Below are 20,753 nucleotides of genomic sequence, written 5' to 3'. Positions count from 1 at the left end.
CCCAACCCAAGTGTCAGAGAGAGAGCAAAAGCTTCCTTTCTCCCTCTGAACACCCCAATGCAAAGGAAAACCTCAAAAGCCATCTTCTGTTTAGTTTTCCAGTTTGTTGGGTTATTTTTCCTAGTGTGCTGGGGTTTTCTGGCTGCTAATGCAAAAAAACGTGTGGCTGGAAAGAAGGCTTTACAGAATATTTTGGCTCCGATTCAGTTAGAGAAGAGTTTTCTAACCAGCCAGTACTGACTCACAGGAAAACTCTTGCAGCTAACCAGATGAGATTCTACCTCCATATCCCACTTGCCCCATAACAGCATAAGAGATTGGTTGTTCTTCAGGGTACAGCTAACAATTGCCTTTGTTGGACATCCCAACACACAGGAACTTGACTGAGTCATTGTTCTTTTGATCAGTTTTTTCCCTAGGAGAGCAGCAACACTGGTTGCAGCCCAAGAGCCAGCAGCACACAGTGCTTACCCAGACCATGCCCTGGGCAGGGCCAAGAGGAGGTGGGTCCTTGCTGCTGGAGCAGGGGTGTGCGCCTGGGCTCAGCAGTTGCCTTTTCTGCACTCTGCTTCATGCATTTTCCTCTGTTTTAAGTGGGCAGGGTTCAGCCTGTCTCTCCTCAGCAGTAGAACAGATCCAGGCCAGACAGATACTAATCAGATGTGACTTCCAATAAGATCCCTGCCTTTACTTTGTCCGTGGGATACAGTTCTGTGGATGGAAACTGCAGTGTTTTATTATTCCTCCAGTTGTTCCAATACTTCTCAGAGAGCAGTGTCATCTCATTGGTATTTCCATGTGCAATCTCTGCCTGGGGTACAGTCTTCCTCCCTACTCTCACTCTTACTAACCGGATTGTTTTGAAGTGACTAAACTGGGAGTTGATACGTGCAGTTCTTTGCCGGGAGGATTTCCAGCAGCGCTGCCGTAGCTTGTAGGCAGAACGTGCAGCAGCATGCAGAGACAGCCGGCAGGGCACACACGTGGGATGGGAGCTGCTGCCGTGCCCAGCCCAGGAAAACACGGGCTCCGGCACTGGTGAGAGGCAGGCAGGGAGGAGGACAGAGTAGACTTGCAGATCCATCTCTGCCCTGGCAGTGCCAGGGCTAAGTGCAGGGGAGTGAGTGCCCTTCCACAGACTCGGATGGCTGTGCATTTTCTAGGGAGGCGGGAGGCTGGAGAATGTCTGCTGAAATCTGTTCTGTTTTGAATCTCTAGCCTGAAGCTGCCTGGTTTTGGAGGTTCTGACTGAGACACTTCAGTGATCAAATACTTCAAGCTCAGTGAAGGGACCTTATCCATCTCCAGAGCAGGGATGAGCTCTGTCCAAACACTTGCCTGCCACCAACATGGCCCTCTCAGTTGCAGCAGGAATGCTATCCTGAAGACCTACTTGGAGGGTCTTAGCAGGGTGAGCACAGGTGCTGACCATCCTGTGACTTTACGCAGCCTTCACCACGAAGGACAAGAACCACATTTTCCCCTGTGCTGTCCCATGCCAGGGAGCCCACGCGTGCCTGGCCCTTGTGCCCACCTCATGGCAGTGGTGTCATGCAGCCAGCAGTCTGTGGTTTCTGTCAGACCAGTTTGGGTGGGCACCTGCAGAGAGGTGATTCTGGTGCTGCCAGCTGCTGGGGCATTGCCACAGGCGATGGCCAGGATGGGTCATCTCTGTGTGACACACACCACGGTCCCTGTGGCACCTGTGGTGTCCTGTGGCACTGGCAGACAACTAGAAACACTTGCAGAGTGACAATGAACAGGGAAATACTGTGATGGAGACTGGCCCTCTGCTCCACCTGCTGGGTGTCAGGGAGTGGCTTCAAGCGCACTAAGCAATTAACTTTAAAAATGTTGTTCCCTTTAGCGACCTGGTTGATAAAGAGGGCTTCTGGAAAGCTGGCAGTGACAAAGGATGCTAGCTGCCCACAGCCGTCTCTATGAGGACAGTTGAGTGAGCATAACAGAGGCACTCACAGATGCCTTCCTCATTGCTCTGACAGCCTCATCACCCCAGGGAGCAAGTCACCCTCAGTGGGACACCCCCTGCTCCTGGGAGCAACCCCCTGCTCCAACTCTGGGGGCTCAGGCAGTGCACTGTCAGAGGGTTGGCTGTGTCTAGTGTGTCTGGCAGAGAGGCTCCAGGATGGAGGAGGGTGCTCCTTGCCATCTGTCTCAGGGTATGGTGACTGGGTTGGTGGATGGGGGTGCTTTCCAGGGAGGAGTATGGGAGCAGGGAGCAGTGCTGCAGGCAAGCAGCTGGAGAGTGCTCAACACACAGAAGAGCCCAGCAGGCTCAAACAAGCACAAACAGCCTAAGGAACCTGAGCTAACGAAGCCATACCACTGCTTAGGGAAGTCACACTCTTGTCACAGCACGTCTTTTAGCACCTTGTCCTGCTGAAAGGAAGTGGTTTGGGGGACACCCAAGGCTGGGGGACCAGTTCCCATCAGCGGTGAGGGAAGGCTCTGGAGGCTCACTGCCAATCTGAGCCTGTTTGAAGCAGAAGGAAGGCTTCTTGGCACCGGTGTGGGATTGCTCTCGTGTTGCTCCAAGTGTCTCTTGGCTGGCTGGTGCTACATACAGCCAGTCTGTCTGGCTTCTCTGGGTGGGTTTTTCTCCCTTCTTCAAAGGCTGTTTCCCACCCTAGGCCTAGTCCTGGCTAGTAAGATCTTCTCCAGGGTCCATGTATGTAGGGCCATGCCTCCTGTTTCTTAGGTCTCTGGTCTGGCCGCAGAAAGCCCTGCTCAGTGGGGTGGGCACAGCAGGGCTGAGCCGAGGGAGCCCACTGCAGAGCTGTGACCCCTGTGCTACTCCTGCTGTCCAGCACAGGCCTATCTGCATGGCAAGGGAGCACTGGAACAGACTGTCAGGGGTTTCCAGAGCCTGCTTCCCTTGAAATACACTTCACTTAGCAGATACTATTTTAGCAAGATACTGATTCTAGCCTCTGCTGCCCATTCACCTGTTCTGTGCATAGAAATGGGTTTGCTGACTTGTGGGGCTGAGCTGGCTTGAAAGTATCTGGCTGTAAAGGTAGCCTTGAGTTCTTGTGACTTGATTGTTCCCAACTTGATTTCTCTTCCCCCTCACCCTCCATTGTTGTGTTGTGCCACTGGGAAACTTCTGCCAGCAGCAAAGAAGGAACAAACTTGCACCATCCAGGGTGAAAGGATTTCTCCAGGGCATATTCATTCTGTGCTGCAGCATCTTCTCTGTGCTAGATGTCTGCACAGCTTCAAAAGAAACGGTTCATGGCAGTGCTGTAGAGCACTTTCATCTGCTCTGGACCTTCTCTGGCCTAGGAGAAAGCATGGCCAAAGGAGTTCTCTCTGGCTAAAAATGCCACTTTGCTGACCCTCGGTTAGCAGGGTGGGAGGACCATGAAGTCTGGAAGAGAAGAAGCAGGTGGCAAGAAGAGGCTAACATGTCCGCATATCAGCCATCCTGGATTGCTTTCTGCTTGTCCTTAACTTGAAATTCATTCTCCCTCCCTTGGTTCCAGCAAAGGTCACTGCAGCTTGTACATCTCACCCTGGTGCAGGGCTCTGGAGCTTGGCCACATTCATCCTGTTGTTCACAGCAACACCCTTCTCAACCCTCTTCAGACTCAGAGATTAATTGCACAGCTACAGAGCAAGCCTGTGTGCCTCAGGAAGAGCTGTGACACATCATTATTCCCTGTGATGACCAGGGTCCTCCCAAGGGAACTTCTTCAGTTGAGTACTGCTGATCTTTTTCTGTGCCATGGTTTAACCCCAGTCTGCAACTAAGTACCATCAGCTGCTTGCTCACTCCCTCCACTCCTGCTGGGATGGGGAGGAGAATTGGGAAAAAGTACGACGCTTGTGGATTGAGATAAGAACAGAAAACTTTGGATGAAGAAGCACAGTTCCAGAGTGACTCCACTTGTACAGACACAACTACTTTATAGGGACTGGGAGCTACAATAATTCAGTAAGTTAAAGAAACAGGATGGGTACAAGGAGGTCATGTGTGTCTGCTCATTACTGAGCTGAGAGTGTTATCCTTTCTCTGTGTGATGTGTAATTGCTCAGTTACATCACTGGCTCTGCAGTGGGGTGTCAGCTTGGGCGGGTGATCTACTCTTCGCAGCCTGTTTTGTATGAACATGATGCTTGCAGCCTGGCCACCCAACCCCCTGACCATGTCCTGCTTTCCTGACTGCCAGAATGGATCAGGGTTCCCAGTACATCTAAAGGCTGTCATGGGCTCAGTGGCGTTCCCACAGCTCAGCTGGGTCAGTAGAAATGCCAGTGTGCCCAATCATGGCAAACATGAGCCATGGGAAAAATAAAATACACAAGGGGCCAGCTCTGCTCTCTGTGCCCAGCCTGCTGTTGCATTGGAAATGCTGGTGACCTGGGAGTAGGGACACACGGGAGAGACCTGGTCTGTAACTGCTCACAGCCTGCTGGTCTCTGCCAGATGTTTTTCACTACTGCCATTTCTGAAGACCTGGAGGCTTTCTTGAGTCTCTGAGAGTGTTTTATCTGTTCTGAATAAAGTAATCTTATCACTCCCTAATGGCAGGCTGTTGACCCTAGACACTCATTTCATGATGTTTTCACCCAAGGAGATTGAATGCAAGAGATGGGGAGTTAAGCAGAAGGCTCAGAGGCATTTTTCTGCTGTGCACCTACACACAGAACTCCAGATGACTGAGGTGCTTTCTCATAAGTAGTCAGACCTGTCAGGGTGGTTCTGGTGGTTCTGGTAACACCCGACTTTGGACAGCAGAGGTGCTGGTTGCAAATGCACTGGCAGCCTGTTGCTATTGCAAACTACAGAATAAGTGAGGTGGAAATGACCTCTCCAGGTCTCTAGTCCAACCTCCTGCTCCAAGCAGGGCCCTCTAGATCAGGTAGCTTAGGATTGTGAGCAGCAGAATTGTGAACATCTTGAAGAATGTTGTTCCTAAAGCCTCCATGTGCTCCTGTTCTAGTATTACTCATGGGAAATAAATTTTTGCTGGTATTTAATAAAATTTTTGCAGGTATACAAGATCCCTATCCTAGCCCATTATTACTTATATGTGGTTTTTTGCCTTACTGGTGCATGACAGAGTCTAAAGGCACTTTTTGTCAAGGCACAACAAATGGTTTTTTCCCTCCTCATGAGCCCAAACAGTTTTCTTTTCAGAGTTAAAGATCTCCTTTTCCTCTTCTGACGACTTTTTAAAAGGATCTTCTTTCTCTGTGGGAGTGGAAGAACTCCTTAAAATATGCAGGTTTTTCCTCTTTTTGGACTCAGTTACATAGCAACAGGTGGTACTAGGAGTTTACAGACCCTTATGCCCAGAGTTTAGAAAATCTTTACTTCGGCTGATCCATGGAGATGACTTGCATATTGCTTTGTCCTATTTGGTTCTGACATGAATACTATCTATCTCTCAACTGACAACAACACATATGCTCAAGTTTTAAACTTTGATTATGGCTGCAGATCCCTAAACTCTCCTGGAGAATTTGGCTGGTCATGGCATGGATAGGTGCACTGTTTGCCATGTAAAAAACTGGCTGTGTGGCAGGACCCGGGAAGTGTTGGTGAATGGCATTACATCCAGTATGTGGACGGTCACCAGTGGGATTCCCCAGGGCTCGGTGTTGGGGCCAGCCCTGTTTAATGTCTTTATCAATGATCTGGCCAAGGGAACTGAGTGCATCCTCTGGGCAGAGGGCAAGCTGATAGGTGGAGACAGCACCAGGGATAAAATTTGCATTTTGCTTGATTGTCAGGATTTACATTTAATAACACAGCTTAGTGGAAATGGCCATGTTAGGTTTACGGTTGATGACCTTAAAGGTCTTTTCCAACCTAAATGATTCTATGAATCTTAGTAGATGAACTTAATCATTGATGCGACCTCCCATTCACAACCATTTCACTACAGCTTTGTGCATCCAGCTGTATTTATGTCTCCTACCACAGGCCTAGGGAAGGCAGAAACATTGTGGGGCAAGCTATGAATCCCATGCAAATGCAAAGCTGATTTGTAGAAATTCAGAGAGAAGCAAGCTACTTGGAGTTTTCCAAAGCTTACCAGAAGGTAAGAGTGTGCCTGCTGATAGCTACTGTATAACAGCCCCAAAGCCTCCTACAGAAACCACTCCTCTCTTTGACAGATGCTCTTCAAATGAAGAGAGAGGGTTCACTTCAAGTGCCCATTTACAGACATCTGCATATTGCTGGATAGCCAAAATATTTGAAGGAGACTGGCAAGTAAGAAAGGACTTCCAGGAAACCCAGGCCCTTTCAGGGCAGCAGGTTGGGGCTTGCTACAATATCCCACAGAACCTTCAGTGACACCAGATATTACTAGACAAGTTAAAGACCCCAGTCCCAGCCCTATTTGCTGCTCCAGAGTGCTTCACAGTCAGATTTTTCACTGGGGAAGCTGGAGCAGACTAGCTTAGGTAGGAAGAGTTTTAAGTCAAATTTAAACACTTTTGTACCTAATATCAGGAAGGAGTATTCAGAACTGCTTAAAATATAAAACAAAACACATGTACCATAGTCTTGCACAATTTCTTACCAGTTGACAGAAAAAGCACTTAAAAGGGTTAATTTTTCCTCAATGTAAAGATAAGACTCTGTCACAGAGAAAAGCTGGGGTTTTTTTCTGAGGTTATCTAGCTAAGAATTCCCAGCCCAGAAACCTACGCTACTTCTATAGATGTTTAGAGTTTAGAAAATGAAGCAGTTGCTACGTGACCACCTCGAGAATCACAAAGCTAAGACAGAAGCCAGTGCAATCCTACACATGGCAATGAATGCCACAGCTTCATCTGTGAGTCATCTGCCCACAGAATAACATTTCTACCAAATTGTGTGCCATGGAGTCTCCTTTATCAAATATACCTAGATTCAATGATCAGGAAAAAGCAAGTGAACTTTGCCAAGTAAATGAGATTGACCGTGTATCAATGGCACTAATAATGCAGTTGAAAACAAACAGCTCCTAACAGAACGTTTATGCATTCAAACTATGAGGATGAATAAAAAGCCTTTCCTAAACGCCCTTCTGAGAACACAAAATGAGATTTAAAAGAAAAGAAATGCTGCCGCCTAGAGAACAAGGTGGAAATCCACAAATCCAAACTCTTCGTTCTGACTCTCTCCCACAGGAATCAGGCATGGCTTTCCCTTCTGCTCTTGCTCATGGTCCTGTGTCACCCAGGAGAGACTTCTCTCTTCCTCTAGATACCAGTGTTAGCCAGTATTAACCAGTTACACCTCTGGCTGAGACCCTTCAAAGGGTGCCTGAAGCAAGGGGCTGAGCACTTCCAAACTACCCACAGCTAAGCTGGGAGCTGGAGCCCAGTTGTCCCAGAAAGCACACACGCTGCCTGCTGAGCAACAGTACGTGGAGTTCAGGGAACTTTTTAAAACATGTTTCCTGGGCAAATTTAAAAAAAATTAAAATTCCACAGGAGGGAGAATTTAATTCTGGAATTTAATCAGCTAAATAAAGCTCTTCTTGTAACTCAGCCAGGGAAAAAAGCCATTCATCTCCACATTTCATTAGCAAAAGCCAGTAAGACATCTTCTGACCTTCCTTTCATCTATGGGGATGGCTGCACATTCTCTGCCCAGTGACATCAGGAAGTGCAAGGCAAAACCATTGTTTTTCAAACCCGAAGTCACTGACCTGAGAACGTTCCTGAGGCATGAAGTATGCTGTACATACCTGCCTGCACTGCTGCTGCCCAGCAAAGCCTGACAAAGCCATTGTCTGGGACCAGGGGGAGAGCAGGTGCTGCTTGGCTTAGATCAAAGCCACCTGTGTATTACCAAGCACTGTAGGGCAACCCAAGCACAGTTACTTTCAAGCAACATGCAAAAAACAGGTGCTCAGTGGAACAGAAAGGAACAAACCTAAGATATGTGCCCATATCCATGCCAAGTACAAGGAGAGGACCAAACCCCAATGCTTGCACACCCTCCCTGTGGCAAGGCCCCCCAGAGCTACTCTGGAGTTCACCCCTTCACAGGAGTCTTGAGCTTTCCAATTCTGCTGGGTGTTTGCCACAGGAAGTGGCTCTTGGGTGCCAGCCAGGCCAGTGACATCATTGCCCCAGGGAGCAGAGCCCAGAGGGATGGGGACCTGGAGGGCAGTGCATACCCCTTGCCCATGACTCCAGCATTCCACACCAGTCCTTCCTTCCTCAGCAAGAGCAGATGGTGCCCAGGTCACTGCCCTCCACCAGCAGGACCTGCAGGTTGGGAGCCAGGGGCAGAGGCTTGGCACATGCCAGGTTGCCATCACCAGTTTGGTAGCCACCACAGGAAACCCCTCCAGTGGCTCTCCAGGGGTCGCTGGCACCTGTGGGCTCAGAATATCCCAGAAACAAAGAGCACTGCCTTTGACAGAGATGCTGGAGCCTCCTTGATCCCAGCCAGGGCTGTGGGAATGGCACTTCGTACCCATTCACTTCCTTCTTTGGTACACTCAATCCCTTCTCTGGACAACTGACCTACTGATATAGAGTCAGGACATCTCTTTCTTATGATCCATCTTTTGTAAGAAAATAAATCAGGGTTCAGGTTATAACTTTACTATGGATATGTTTATGAACACTGGTTTTAATACAGTAAACATACTTGAAATATGCAAGCTTGTTTATTAAGACAGGCTACTTAAAAGGTACATCTAAGGCATTGTTTCCATTTGGACTGGCTGTGACCCTCTTATTTTCCTGAAAAGTGGTCATCTGTCATATCAGCAAGTTCCCCGTCGAACAATTTTTACATGCTTGTGCTCTTCCCTACAAACAGAAGAGAAATATATTAGAAGAGGAGCACTACTTGAATTTTACAGACATGTTTTATAAAGCGGACTCTCTCATGTCTTTCTGTGTGTTCAATTAAATGCAGTGATGCATTAATTGCATCACTTACTGTAAGCATTACCACAAAGTAACCATGATGCAAAAATTTATGAATCACATACACAGAGTAACTTACCGCAGGCTTTGTTACCTATAAAAACCTGATAAAACCAATGCAAATCTGAGAACTGTCAAACCACAGGACAAATCTCACCAGGAGGACTAACATGTCCATTACAAAGCACTAACACAAGTTAAACTTCGCAGTCTCTGAGGTGCGAACCAGTTCTAAGGCTTACAATATTTCCACCTTTCACATGGGAACTCAGTGGGAAGGGTGTGCATCCTGACGCACCTCTGCATCTGAGGATTCACTAAATTTTGAATGTGTGGTTCTCTGAATGCTGGAATCTTATTTAAGGAAATTTTAGCCAAGTACCCCTCAGTTTGGGAACACTGGTTTGGTTTTTTTGCAAGTCCTATAAATAGTATTTTGGGGAGCTCCATTTACAAATCTGAATTTACCAGGCAAGTGCAGATAGAAAAAGAAAGTAATACAATGCAAATTGTCCTAGATGGTCAGTTTGTTTCCTTAATAGAATCAAGCTGGTTTACTCCTCATGAAATTCAAGAGACTTACGTTTACCCAAAAGCAGGGTTAATCTGTACTAATAGTTTTATCAGGGATCTTTTTAACCAGAAGGTAGTGGAGCAGATTAGGAGTATGAAAGGCAAAATCAAGGCCAGGGGATGTAAAACACCAGTAAAGATGTAAGGAGAAGTTCTGGCTGAAGGACAGCCCTTACACTAAACCCTGCAAAGACAGCTGAAGCTGCTGCATCTATTTCCAAAGAGCACGTGTTGCTGTCGGACTAGGTTTAAACTAAGATCAGATGTTGTCATTGCTACTGGACACTGAGTGTGGAAGAGACCTGGGATTTGAGCACTAACTTGAGAATGGATTAAATCTAAGCTTTAAAAGAAAAAAAAAAGTAGGGAGGAAAACCAACTTTGATCTTACAGTTAAGGGGCTTTACTGCAGAGCCAGGATGGGCAGGGTCTGTGCTTCACCTTTGCTCCACGTGTCTCATGTTATCATGGATCAACCACAGCAACCTCTTCTGCAGCACTCCATTCACACAGGGCTCAGCAGGTGCCCACACAGTCCTGCATGGCTAAAACAGCTCATGGACAGTACTGTCTTGGCCATCAGGGAAGTACAACTCCCTTTAAAAAGTCCCTTCATGGGCTTAAATATGGGCTAGAACACATCTGCAAGTTGGCCACTGAGAATCACTCCAAGTTAATTGAGAAGCGCCTGTTTTGTAATTTAGTACTGGATGTGTCCATGTATCTGTTTCTATATCACCACATTACACTATTTCAGCAGCTGGTCATGCAGCTTGCTAAATAGGGCAGAAAAATCTCTGTTCTGTCCTCCTAAGAAGTGTGACAGACTGGACCTTAGATTACTTGGAGCGGAATGACCATTGCTTATGACTATGGACAGTTCTTCAAAGCTGAAATTCCTCCAATAAAGCAATGTGTTTTATCCGTGTTGTGTTCATGCCAAGTCAAACACTTTAGAACAACAACTCCAGACTGAACTAGAAGGCCCCCAAATGTGCCAACTACTGAACTATAGAAGAAAAACCATCAGGAGAGTATCTGACCATCCTGTGTCCCTTCAGACCAAAATACATGTTTCTGAGCATGTAAGAAGACAGCAAAAAAAACATAGTTACAACAAAATTCTATCTTGTATGTATAATTGGATTTAATTTCATGTATCACACAAAACGTGTCCTTTACATCTTATACTAAAAAGACATAAGCCCCATCACTAATTACACTTAAGGAATTACTTAAGGAGTTGAAATAAGCAACAGATTTGACTGGAGAACCCTTTGTTCTGTGTGTAATGCTGTATTCAGGAATCTGCCATGCATCCATCTGGAACTGAGGGATCATGCCTAAAAAAATAAAGCATCTAGAAACGTAAGGATGGATCTCAAAGCCCATCCTTCTGCTCTGAAAGGATCAAACATACTGTTTAGGTCATGAGATGCTCTCTGGTCTGTATCTCCACAATATGGATTTGCACTCTCTATGGGCGATACTCAGCACTTCTCTTTGTCTTTTATTGTACTGATTTCACTCAATTTCTCCAGATCCCTGAGCATTTTTATGATATCCTGCACAGATCATCATATCCATGCCATCTTGCAATTTTTATTACATAAAACATAATAACACTTTCCAATGTAAAATGCTGATCACTGCTTTTGAACCACAGCATGTCAAACTTCTGTGATTTCATCCTTTAACAATTTCAGCTGAATAATTGTTTGTCTGCTTCTGTGAATGTCAAGTGGAGATAATGTAAAATGCCTTATAAATGTCATGCACCAATGCTTCTACTTCCTCCTACTCTGTTTGGCCAAGTTATCGTGCCAAAAAACTAAATCTCATGGATTTGACCGGATTATTTCTGACAAATCTGTATCTGCTTTGCTTACTTTCCTCTTTACCTTTGGCTATGTACAAAGCCAATCACTTAATAACTTACTCCAACAGCACTCTAGGCAGGAAAGATGGGTAGGCTCCTAATACATAACATTCCAGAACCTCTTTTCTTCGCTTTTAAGAGATTCTACTGTGTGTGAATTTTGATTTCTTTTTTTCTATGCTATAGGTTTACCAATTTTCTTTGCAATCTGTCGTTTGCTTGTGTAGTTTGTGTTGTGTTCTGGTGAAAGTGTTAGCAAATTCTGCAGATCTGCATGACACACTTCAGCACCTTCTTTACAATATTACCTTGAGTGTCCTTTGACACCTTTGCCTCCTTCCTTATTCTGGCCTATGTTTCCTATGTCTTGGTCATTTGAATTTTGTAAATCATCTGGTCAGAATTAATCTTTCCTCTGCCCCAAAGTCAGAAACACATTTCAGCCTTCCGTTTCTTGAGATCTATCTGTTCGTAGTTTTGTAAGTCCCCCTCACTGCTATTCTGCTACTCTCACTTCTACCCTCTGCTGGAAACAAATGATCTTTTATTTAATTTGTATAAATTGCCTTTTACCATCAAAATTCTATTCACAGCAGTTCCTCTCAGTTTGTATGGAGAGACTGCTCTATAAAGGTTTCCAGTCAATTGTAATGGGAAGTAATAATGCTCACTAGATACTGATTCTGTGTTTTCAATTTGTTTTTAAAAATTATTACCTTATTAAAGAATAAAATACTCTCTCTCAAATATCAGGCAGTCTTTTTCTTGATTTTTAGACAACCTGAAGGCAAAATAGTATTTTCCCCTAACATTCAGCATTCTTACTCTTCTTTGTGAAAGAAGTACAGGCGATTGGATCTTGAACATAAATATTTTATATTTAAAGCTGCATTTTGGGTGGGATCTTTCATGTTTTCTGATGGAGAGTGTGGAAGGGTCTGGCATTATATTCATTGGTAGTATGGCACTGTATGAACATGACAGGCAACCTCCTCTAAGATGCTCCTTCTCAGGAATTACTAATACAAATACTCAGTACATCCAGCTGACTGAATCCAAATTAAGCCATTTACAGGTATCGCAATAAAATCTGTTGCAAGGGATTCATGGCTGAGAGGACACTGCTGAAACTGTAGTGCAACAGTGTGAATGATCCAAAGCTAGTAAATGATCTGTCAGTTACCTGGGATGTCAGGGTGAATGTTCTGCTTGCATATAGGGAAGGGAAGGACAGAATTAAGTGACTACCTGTTAGCAAGGCAGAGCACACACTCGTTTCCATAGGTCTCTCCATCCGTGCCACAAACTGGATGGTAGTCCCTTGGACATGTATGTGAACCATAGCTGTCACAGTCAGGCTAGGGAAGACAGGTACAAAAAAAAGCTTAAGTTACACCATTTGAAACAGGTTTCTGCTCATGTTCTGAAGAATCCTGACATGCACAGAAAAAACGTGTCCAACAGGAGCTGGCATAGCATTTTAAAGTGCCACATTATTTTTTATGCTCTTATGGGAATTTATCACTTGAGGCTTGGCTCCTGCTACCTGGCACGGCTCAGCTGTGGTGTCAGGACATATGTGTGCCCCACTGCGAAGCCCTTCTGACCTCTGAGCGTCAGCGGGACACACGGACAGCGAGTCCCCATGAAGGGCAATGCATCGAAGATGGTAAGAGATGGGAATCACCAGGGCTTGTGTGCTGCGGAGCCAGCAGCCTCCCGGGCCCCTCAGCTGTGGGGAGAGCCCCCTGCTCAGCGCCGGAGCTCCGGAGCCAGGGCAGGCACAGACCCCCAGCGTGAGGCCCGCGGCCCTGGGGAAGGGGCAGCCGGCAGCAGGAGGCAGGGGGGACGGCGGGGCGGGCGGCACTCACCGAGTAGCTAGCCATGGCGCCGGGACACGAGAGGAGCCCTGTGGAGAGCAAGCGGCGTTAACGGCGCCTGGTCCCGCACGGGCCCCCGACCTCCGTGGGACCGGCCCTGCCCGTTACCGACCGGGCGCTGCCCCGTGCCCGCAGCCCCTGACTGTCCGCTCCCGGGACACCCTGACTGTCCGCCGTCCCATCCCGGCATCCCCGACCAGCCGCTGTCCCGTCCCGGTCCCGGCTCCCCCACGACCAGCCGCTGCCCCGGTACCGGCCCCGACCAGCTGTCGTCCGGCACCATCCTGTGCCGGTTCCCCGCCCTGCCTCCGGAAGGCTGTGGTGCCCACCCCCGGCTTTAGATTCCGCCGCCGCGCCGCTGAACGAGCCGGGGCACGGTACCGGCTCAGGTTTGCCCTTCCCTGAGACGGGACTGCGCGGGGCACGCTACCAGCCCGTTTCCCACTACCCCGGCACCGCCTCTCCTCCTCTCCCCAGCGCGGTACCGGCGAGGAGGACGGGCAGCAGCAGCAGCAGGAGCGCCGGCAGCCGCGCCATGTCGCGAACTGAGCGGGCGGGGACGGCGGCACGGGCGGCTCGGGGCGCAACGGCCGCGCCGCGCGGGGGAGCAACGGGGAGGGGGCGCGGGGCGGGGCGGGAGCGGGGACACGCGCGACTGGGATGCCAGGGCGGGAACGCGGGGTTGAGCACGGCAGGAACCTCCCCAGAACACCCTCACGGGATGGAAAACTTTCCCGTCGCAGCTGGGCAGGTGGGCAGCACAGTTAATGGCGGGGCGCCGGCTGTAATCTCAGCGTTTCCCGGGCTTCCCTGCTTTCCTTCAGCTCCTTAGGGTTGTGCTTTGATTGCAGTGTCTTGGGCAATGCAGCGAGGTTGGAAATACTCACGCAGTGCCATGCGGCTTTTAAGGTCATATCCCCCATCTCGTCATAAAGTGACATGAGATGGCTTCTGCTGACCTGTGAGTGCATTCCTGCCAAGAGGAACGGAAAAACTAGTACAGTCCCAGCAATAAAGCAACCTGCCTGCCTCCAAAGACATGAGAATACAGGGGGCTGGAAAGCCTTGGCACGCTGTCCTGCCAGCATGGCTGGGTGTGTCGGCAGCACTGCTTTCCAAAGAGTATCTTATCTGTCGGTCACTAAGAGTGGTTAGCTTTGCAGAGCCCAGATGTTGGCTTTGCACAGAGACTGGCTGTGCAAATGTTTTTATGCAGTTTCTTAAGATCTAGGGTATGAACTTGTTGTGAAATGGCCTGTGCTTCTGTGTATGAGCTGGTGTTAGACCTGTCAAGTGTTTTGATATGCCCCACACAGGTACATACACAGGCATCACACACACCTTTCTTGTCTGTGTGTCCGCCTCTGAGTCCTTTCAAGTATGGCTTTTCTTTCTGACAGTGTGCCCTGCCTATGTGGCATCATAGGGAGGTTATTTTATTATCTGCTTAATATGTTCTTATTCCTCCAGGTAACCTCTGAAAATTGATAGCAGTTTCAGATTTTCATTCAGTGCCCACCTTTGTGATGATTACCCAACACAATGAGTCTCTGGCTTGGCTATTTTAAGCAAGATGCCTAATCAGAACGTTTTGTGGCTGGTGAAGCATGTAGAGGGTTATTTCTCTCTGCTTGATCTCCTTCCCTAGCTTTCCCAACTTTCTGCCTCAGCTTTGCCTACTAAGCCATTTGAGATGAGGGTGTCTTTCTGTTATCTTGTTATTAGTGGGATGGTTGCTGCATTTGCCATCCTTGGAGGAAGGATCGGAAGGGGGTTAAATACTGGAGAGTTATGCTGGTGTGGGTTTCCTTGTTTCTTGAAGGTGTGATTTTTCAAAGGGAAAGGTGCCAGCTGAAGGTGAAGAAAGCACAACCACAGGGAAGGTGAAGAAAGCAAAACCAAGGCTAGAAGTTCTCTCTTAGATTGTGAAGTTTGTAAGTTCCTCTGAACAGTTAAATGCAAAGCTCTTGCACAGAAAAAAAGCCTGAGCAACATGAACCAAGTAAGAGCTCAGTGTTCCAGCTGTTGGTAGCCCAGACGAGCTTTGTCCTGAACAACTCCTGCACAACAGGCACTAAATGGGTGTGTACTGTCATAATGTCACCTAAGAGAATAGCTGCCCCCTAAAAAATGTTCTCACACTGATGTATTTTCCAGCATATTTAATGTTAATTCCATGGTCATCAATGTGTTGCACTTGATCCCAGATAAATGGCGTGAATGGGACCATTTGGTTAAACATCACTTCAGTGGCCTTTCTGTGACAACCGTGTGTTCTGCCCTGGATGTTTCCTCTTGATGTTGCAGAGAAAATAGGGAAAAGTAAAATGAAGGTGCTCTATTAATTCTTAATGTGACAATCATATTTGAAACTGGTGCCAGTCTTTTCAGTTCTGAAAGCATTTTGTTTCACTACTTGTATTTTTCTACTGGGAGTATTTAATTTTGCCTTATTTGAGTAAAATTTTAGAGACAAGTCTTTAGAGAAGGGAAAATTATAGAAATGAGATTTTAAACAGAAGAAAAGATAACTTACAAAATTTTTCTTCTGACAAGATTGAGTGTCTATTACAAGATACTAATTTTCTTTTGTAAATTATTAAGAACTGGAGGCAAGGAAGAGTATAATTATGCAGAGGGCTTCTTAATAGCTTTTGTATTCTGTTAGCACATTTCTGATATGAATGCTGAGTCACTGGAAAGGAAAATTGCAGAATTATTTGCATATCTCCTAGAAGTTATCTTCTTGTTAATGTCAGGTAGCTGATTAATAAACATGGAAAATAATAATGATCCGAACATCTAGGCTGCAGGGAACAATGCATAATTAGAAGTTACATCCCTACAGAGAAGGTCTGTTTCTGCCTTATGCTTAGTGGAATAACCCTCTGTGCTTGGAAGCTAGAATTTATTTGAACTTCACTCAAACTCTTCTGGTGCTCCACAGCCTTGCTGCTACTCCAGTGAGTGATGGGCAGGTGTTTCTGAGATGTACCTCAGTCCAGGTACCAGGAGGATTGGGACTAAGGGACTGGATTGCCTGCTACCTTAAACTCTAGGATTCATCAGTGTGGCATGAAATACCCTCTTTGCCACAGGCTGTGGTGGTTTCTAAAGGTTTAGAATTGAAAAACAGAGTTGCAAGGTAAGAAACCAAGAGGTGGCCTTAAGAGCATGAAAATTCCCACTTGAACAGGTTCCTGCAGGCTGCTGCAGGCAGGAGGGTGACACATGGGAAGTCTGAGTATGCATTTGCTCCCGTTTTCTCTAGACTGTTGTTGCTGGCCTCTTGGAGAGCAGAGGCTGGTGAGAGGGATGCTACAGTGACACATCCTTGCATCCTTGCATTAACCTGCAGTTAATGTCCTCTTGCAGCTCCCGGTCACTTGGGGGAGAGTTAATCCACTGTAGCAGCAGGACAGTGCAGCTGGCGGTGGGCCTGTGCTGCTGCAGGTGGTCTGGAAGGGCACAGTGCTTGGGCACAGTGCTTGGGCATGTCCCAGCTGCACTTGTGCCATGTACATGTGAGTCTCTTGCCATAAGTACAGGAGTTGGTCTTTCCACCTGAGTAACTGCAGGGGTAAAACCAATCAACGTAGCACAGGACAATCAAAAGTGCTTCTGAGCTGCTTTTTGGCACGCTGTCCTGGGGTGGCACTGCTGAAAGCCTCTTTCCTAAGGCACTGGGGGGCTCCTGCCTCTGATCAGACTGGAATGCCCTAGAAATGATTTGGCACTTGCTAACTGGCTGATTCTGCCAACCTGAACCTGCACAGCAGCAGGGCGGAGATGGACAGAGGGGGAGGATTTTTCTAACGTTTTAGTCTCCCTGACAAAGATTCCTGCAGGAAAGAAGTCAGCAGCACTGAGAAGAATGATAGGCTTTTGGTGTAAGTGTGGGTTTGTTGTGAGTGGGGAATCAGTTCCAGTTGACAAGCTTCCTCCCTGACCAGGTCCTGAGTGCTGAGCTGTGGCATCATCTCTAATTTTGGTAGACTCCTCCAGGCTGTTTCCATAGAGGCTGGGTTCAAAGGTTCATAGAAAGATGTGGAGGAAGCTCCTCATCTCATACACTCCCTCACCATCCTGTCAGTGGCATTCCCACCTCCACACCACTAAGATATTGCTCTGGGGGTCCTATCTGTCACACACAGCCCGTGAATCATTCCCTTCAGTTGTGCTCCTACGTTTGCAATCCCACGTAGTCCCAAAGACAGGATCCAGGCCTCAGGGATTCAATTATGTACACTCCACTTAGTCTTTCCATCCTTGATCCCTCTGTGCCCATTCATTTTGCTTCATCATGTGCTGTTCTCTGCTGTATCAGTCACAGATGGGCAATTCATCCTCTCCTGTTTCCCACATGAATCCCATCTATCACCTGCCTGTCTTTGAAATTAATTTACTGGCTGGCCAGCTGCCCACTTTGTGTCCCTGGTTCCTTCCCACCCGTACATAACACGGGGGGGTGCTCCCTGAAAGGGGGTGGCCACAGGTGCTGCAGTGTTCTGTGCCCTAAGGAGCATTGCTGACCTGTAGGCAGTGCTCTGGGACAGGACTGCTGCATGTGCTGTGGGACAGGGGGAAGGGGCTGCCGGGAGGTACCCACACCCTCCTGGATCTGCTCATGCTGTCATTCACCGTCACAGCACAAAGCAGCAGCCTTCTGCCTGGCAGAGAGATGTGTGCGTATTGCTGCGGTGCTCAGGCTTGAATGAGGGCTTTAGTAATCCCTGGAGCTTGCAGAAAGCTCCTGAAGGGTGTCCTGATGGGCAGAAATCAACACAGTTTTCTTTTTTCTCAAGCCTCCAGAAGGCCTTTCCTGCTGTTGTTTTCAACTCAGTTAAGCACATCTGTCAACTTGATCTGTCATGGACAGGTTTACAGGTGCTGGCTTTGACTTCTGCTGTGTGCTAGTTCAAATGACTCATGGCAGAGCTGGGCCACCATCCTGCTGGAGGGGACACACACTTTGTCTTAGTGATTTGCCCAGGATCATAACTCCTTTGGAGGGAGGTGGTTGGTCCCAGTGGCATTTCTTGTGTCAAAAGTTTTCTCAAAAAGCAGAGAGTTTCAGGACAGGCTTTAAAGCTTCTTCTAACTGCTTAAAGGAGACAAGGTTAAGGGAACCTACCCAGAAGGCTGCTCACCTTTTTCTGGGTGCTAAGGCTGAACCCAAACCCCATAGCTGACCTGCAGCTATAGAGGAACAGCTTGGCTGGAGGGTCAGCAGAAACTTTTTTCAGCTGTGAAAGGGCAGAGGGTGTCCATGGGAGCAAAGCTGCTACTGCATCAGTGCAGTGCTTGAAAGTGAATGGATCCAGCAATACTTGTCTTACTTCCATATGAGAAGACACTTTGAAAGGTCAAAGGCATCTTCTTTAATGCCCACCTGTTGCTCATAAAGTGAGTGGTTTCAGCCAGGGCAGTACCTATGCAGATCTGCTTTCAGAGACAGACTCACACCCTCTTCGCCCTCCAGGAAAAAGCTTTGTGAAGGGTGTGATCATTTAAGAAATGTGGTCCCCACCTCTATTCCAGCAGAGCTCCTGTCCAACTTCTAGTACCCTTGGGCTGGGTTTGTAGGATGAGGACATTTTACTTGCTGGGGGAAAGGGATAGATAGCTATGAACAGGGAGGGCAGGTGGAGTGGAGGAGAGGGAGTTTGTTCAGCATCTCCATTTTCCCAGTGCCCTGTTTATGCAGCACTGTGCCCTGAGCATATTTCATGACACTGTGTGCTCTCTCTGACCCTATAAAGAAAGGTATTCTTATCTTGAAGAACCCCCTCAATGTACTTTATGCTCTCCAGGAGTGAGGATGAATTGCAGATAAGGATTTCACAGTTGGCTAGTTTATCTCAGTCAAGCTTTGATGCCTGTCCACCTGATGGATTGCCTGGTAAAATGGAGGATAAAAAGATCTTTATTCACCAGGGAAGACGATGACGGCTTGGAGATGGAGATGAGTTTGCTGCAAAGATGGCAGGCACCATGCCCATGAAGGCTCAGTGCTGCTGAACTGTCTCTTCTCTGTGAAGGCCAGTGACAGAGGCACCACTTTGCAATGTCTGGCTGTGTCTCACTGCCTGAACCACTGACAGCCACCACTTTGGGGTCTGGATTTTCATTAGGAACCTGCCATAGATCAAGGGAGGAGAACAGCAAATGGAGGAGGGGGTGGTAAAGCCTGGGCCTTGTTGGAGACACCATTTCTGTGTGGTTCTGCTGGATGGAAGACCTTCAAAAGTCAGGAATCCCCAAAACACGGCCTGGGCTTGAGGATGATGGAGGCAGGTAAATGTCAGCTTTGTTCCTCTGTCATCCTTCTATGGCCTGACCTGGCCTGTACTCTTCCAACACAAAGCTGTGATTTCTCTTGCCCTTCTTGCTTCTACTGTGTTTTGGTTCTGTTACTGGAGAGCAGAACCACAGAACCACAGTTACCTGAACTGCTCTGTAGTTCAACACGAGAGGCCAAGGTTGCCCAGCCATTACTGGAAGTATTGTGCTTTTGGATTTAGTTCCATGCCACAAGCAATATGAATTTAGGAACTGCAAAAGCTTGGTAGATTTTTGTCTACCAGTGCTCTCAGGCTCTGCTGAGCCCAGACTTTTCTGATCAGTGGGGCACTTGTTAAACTGATTTACTCAATTCTAATTTTCCATAGTGAGAGCAGCTAGATCTCATCTGTGTCTTAGGAATCTCTATTTTACTAGATTCAGGTGGTTTCTTTCAAGAGATTTTAGTGAGTTGGAGTGGGTGGAAGGGTGCCAGAGAAACAGTTCCTGATCAAAGTAATTGATCCAGGTGAGACATCAGGATTTGGCCATAGCTTGTTAGTGAGCCAAGGGGTTGTTGGAGGTGTGAGGATAGTTTTCCCCTCTCCTGCTCTGGCTCAAGGAGTCTACAGGCTTGTCTTTGCACCATGTGGTGGCAGCCTTGCACACGGTAAGTGCTCTGTCTTGCCGGCTTGCGTGACTGGTTTTGTTTGCAGCATTTTTTTAGGGTGAAGAGCTCAATGGTCCATTTATGCTGTCAGCTGGATAATATTGTACTGTAATATAGTGGTCTCATCCTCACAGCATCAGCAGTGCACAACTGCTTCCTTTCCTTGCTGTGCTGGGGACACCTGTAATTCCATGTAAAACTGCCTGTTCTGGTGGGCTCAGTGCTTCAACATCCATTGTCAGCGCTGCAGGAGTGACAGGGCTGTGCAGGAATGAGGGCATGAGGATGTCTGGGGCATGTGAGATCTCACCCAGCTGTTCAGATCCCTGCCTGGCAATCCTAGAGGCTTCCAGGAGCTGTGGGCAAGGACTGGTAGCAGGTAGCAAGGGCCATTCCTAGCTGACTCTCTTCCTTTTTCCCCTGCTAATTCACACAGGATTTTTCTTGTCTGTACTGTGTCTCACTCTGAGCCCCATTTGGGAGGGCTGGGATCTCTTCTGCTCACAAGTGTGCCTGTGCTGGTGCTCAAGGGGAGGAAGGGGACAGGTGGTATTTATCT

At 47.6% G+C, this 20,753-nt stretch overlaps 1 protein-coding gene across 2 annotated transcripts; it reads right to left on the bottom strand.

The window, feature by feature from the left end:
- Nucleotides 1–8,590: 8,590 nt before the first annotated feature.
- On the bottom strand, nt 8,591–13,838 carry SPINK2 (serine peptidase inhibitor Kazal type 2). 2 transcript variants are annotated; one of them, XM_039551643.1, is made up of 4 exons: nt 13,728–13,838; nt 13,234–13,271; nt 12,611–12,720; nt 8,591–8,790 (listed from the first exon to the last, which is right to left on the bottom strand). In XM_039551643.1, exons 1-4 carry the CDS (start codon nt 13,777–13,779, stop codon nt 8,745–8,747), a joined length of 246 nt encoding a protein of 81 aa, XP_039407577.1. In that variant the 5' UTR covers nt 13,780–13,838; the 3' UTR covers nt 8,591–8,744. The 2 variants fall into 2 exon arrangements, with proteins under 2 accessions (XP_039407577.1, XP_039407576.1); XM_039551642.1 differs by lacking the exon at nt 13,728–13,838 and adding an exon at nt 13,355–13,449.
- Nucleotides 13,839–20,753: the final 6,915 nt, after the last annotated feature.

Source organism: Corvus cornix, chromosome 4, assembly GCF_000738735.6.
Source record: "Corvus cornix cornix isolate S_Up_H32 chromosome 4, ASM73873v5, whole genome shotgun sequence".
In the NCBI taxonomy this organism is placed as follows: domain Eukaryota; kingdom Metazoa; phylum Chordata; class Aves; order Passeriformes; family Corvidae; genus Corvus; species Corvus cornix.
This window is presented reverse-complemented; position numbering and strand designations above follow the sequence as displayed.

What these genes read in the sequence shown, in the direction of transcription:
- SPINK2 (XM_039551642.1), bottom strand. Translation starts at nt 13,424, where the DNA reads ATGGGACGGCGGACAGTCAGGGTGTCCCGGGAGCGGACAGTCAGGGGC. An exon ending in CGGGCACGGGGCAGCGCCCG is followed by an intron (nt 13,272 to 13,354) that starts GTCGGTAACGGG and finishes TGCTCTCCACAG; the next exon opens with GGCTCCTCTCGTGTCCCGGC. An exon ending in GTGCTCTGCCTTGCTAACAG is followed by an intron (nt 8,791 to 12,610) that starts GTAGTCACTTAA and finishes TTCTGTTTGTAG; the next exon opens with GGAAGAGCACAAGCATGTAA.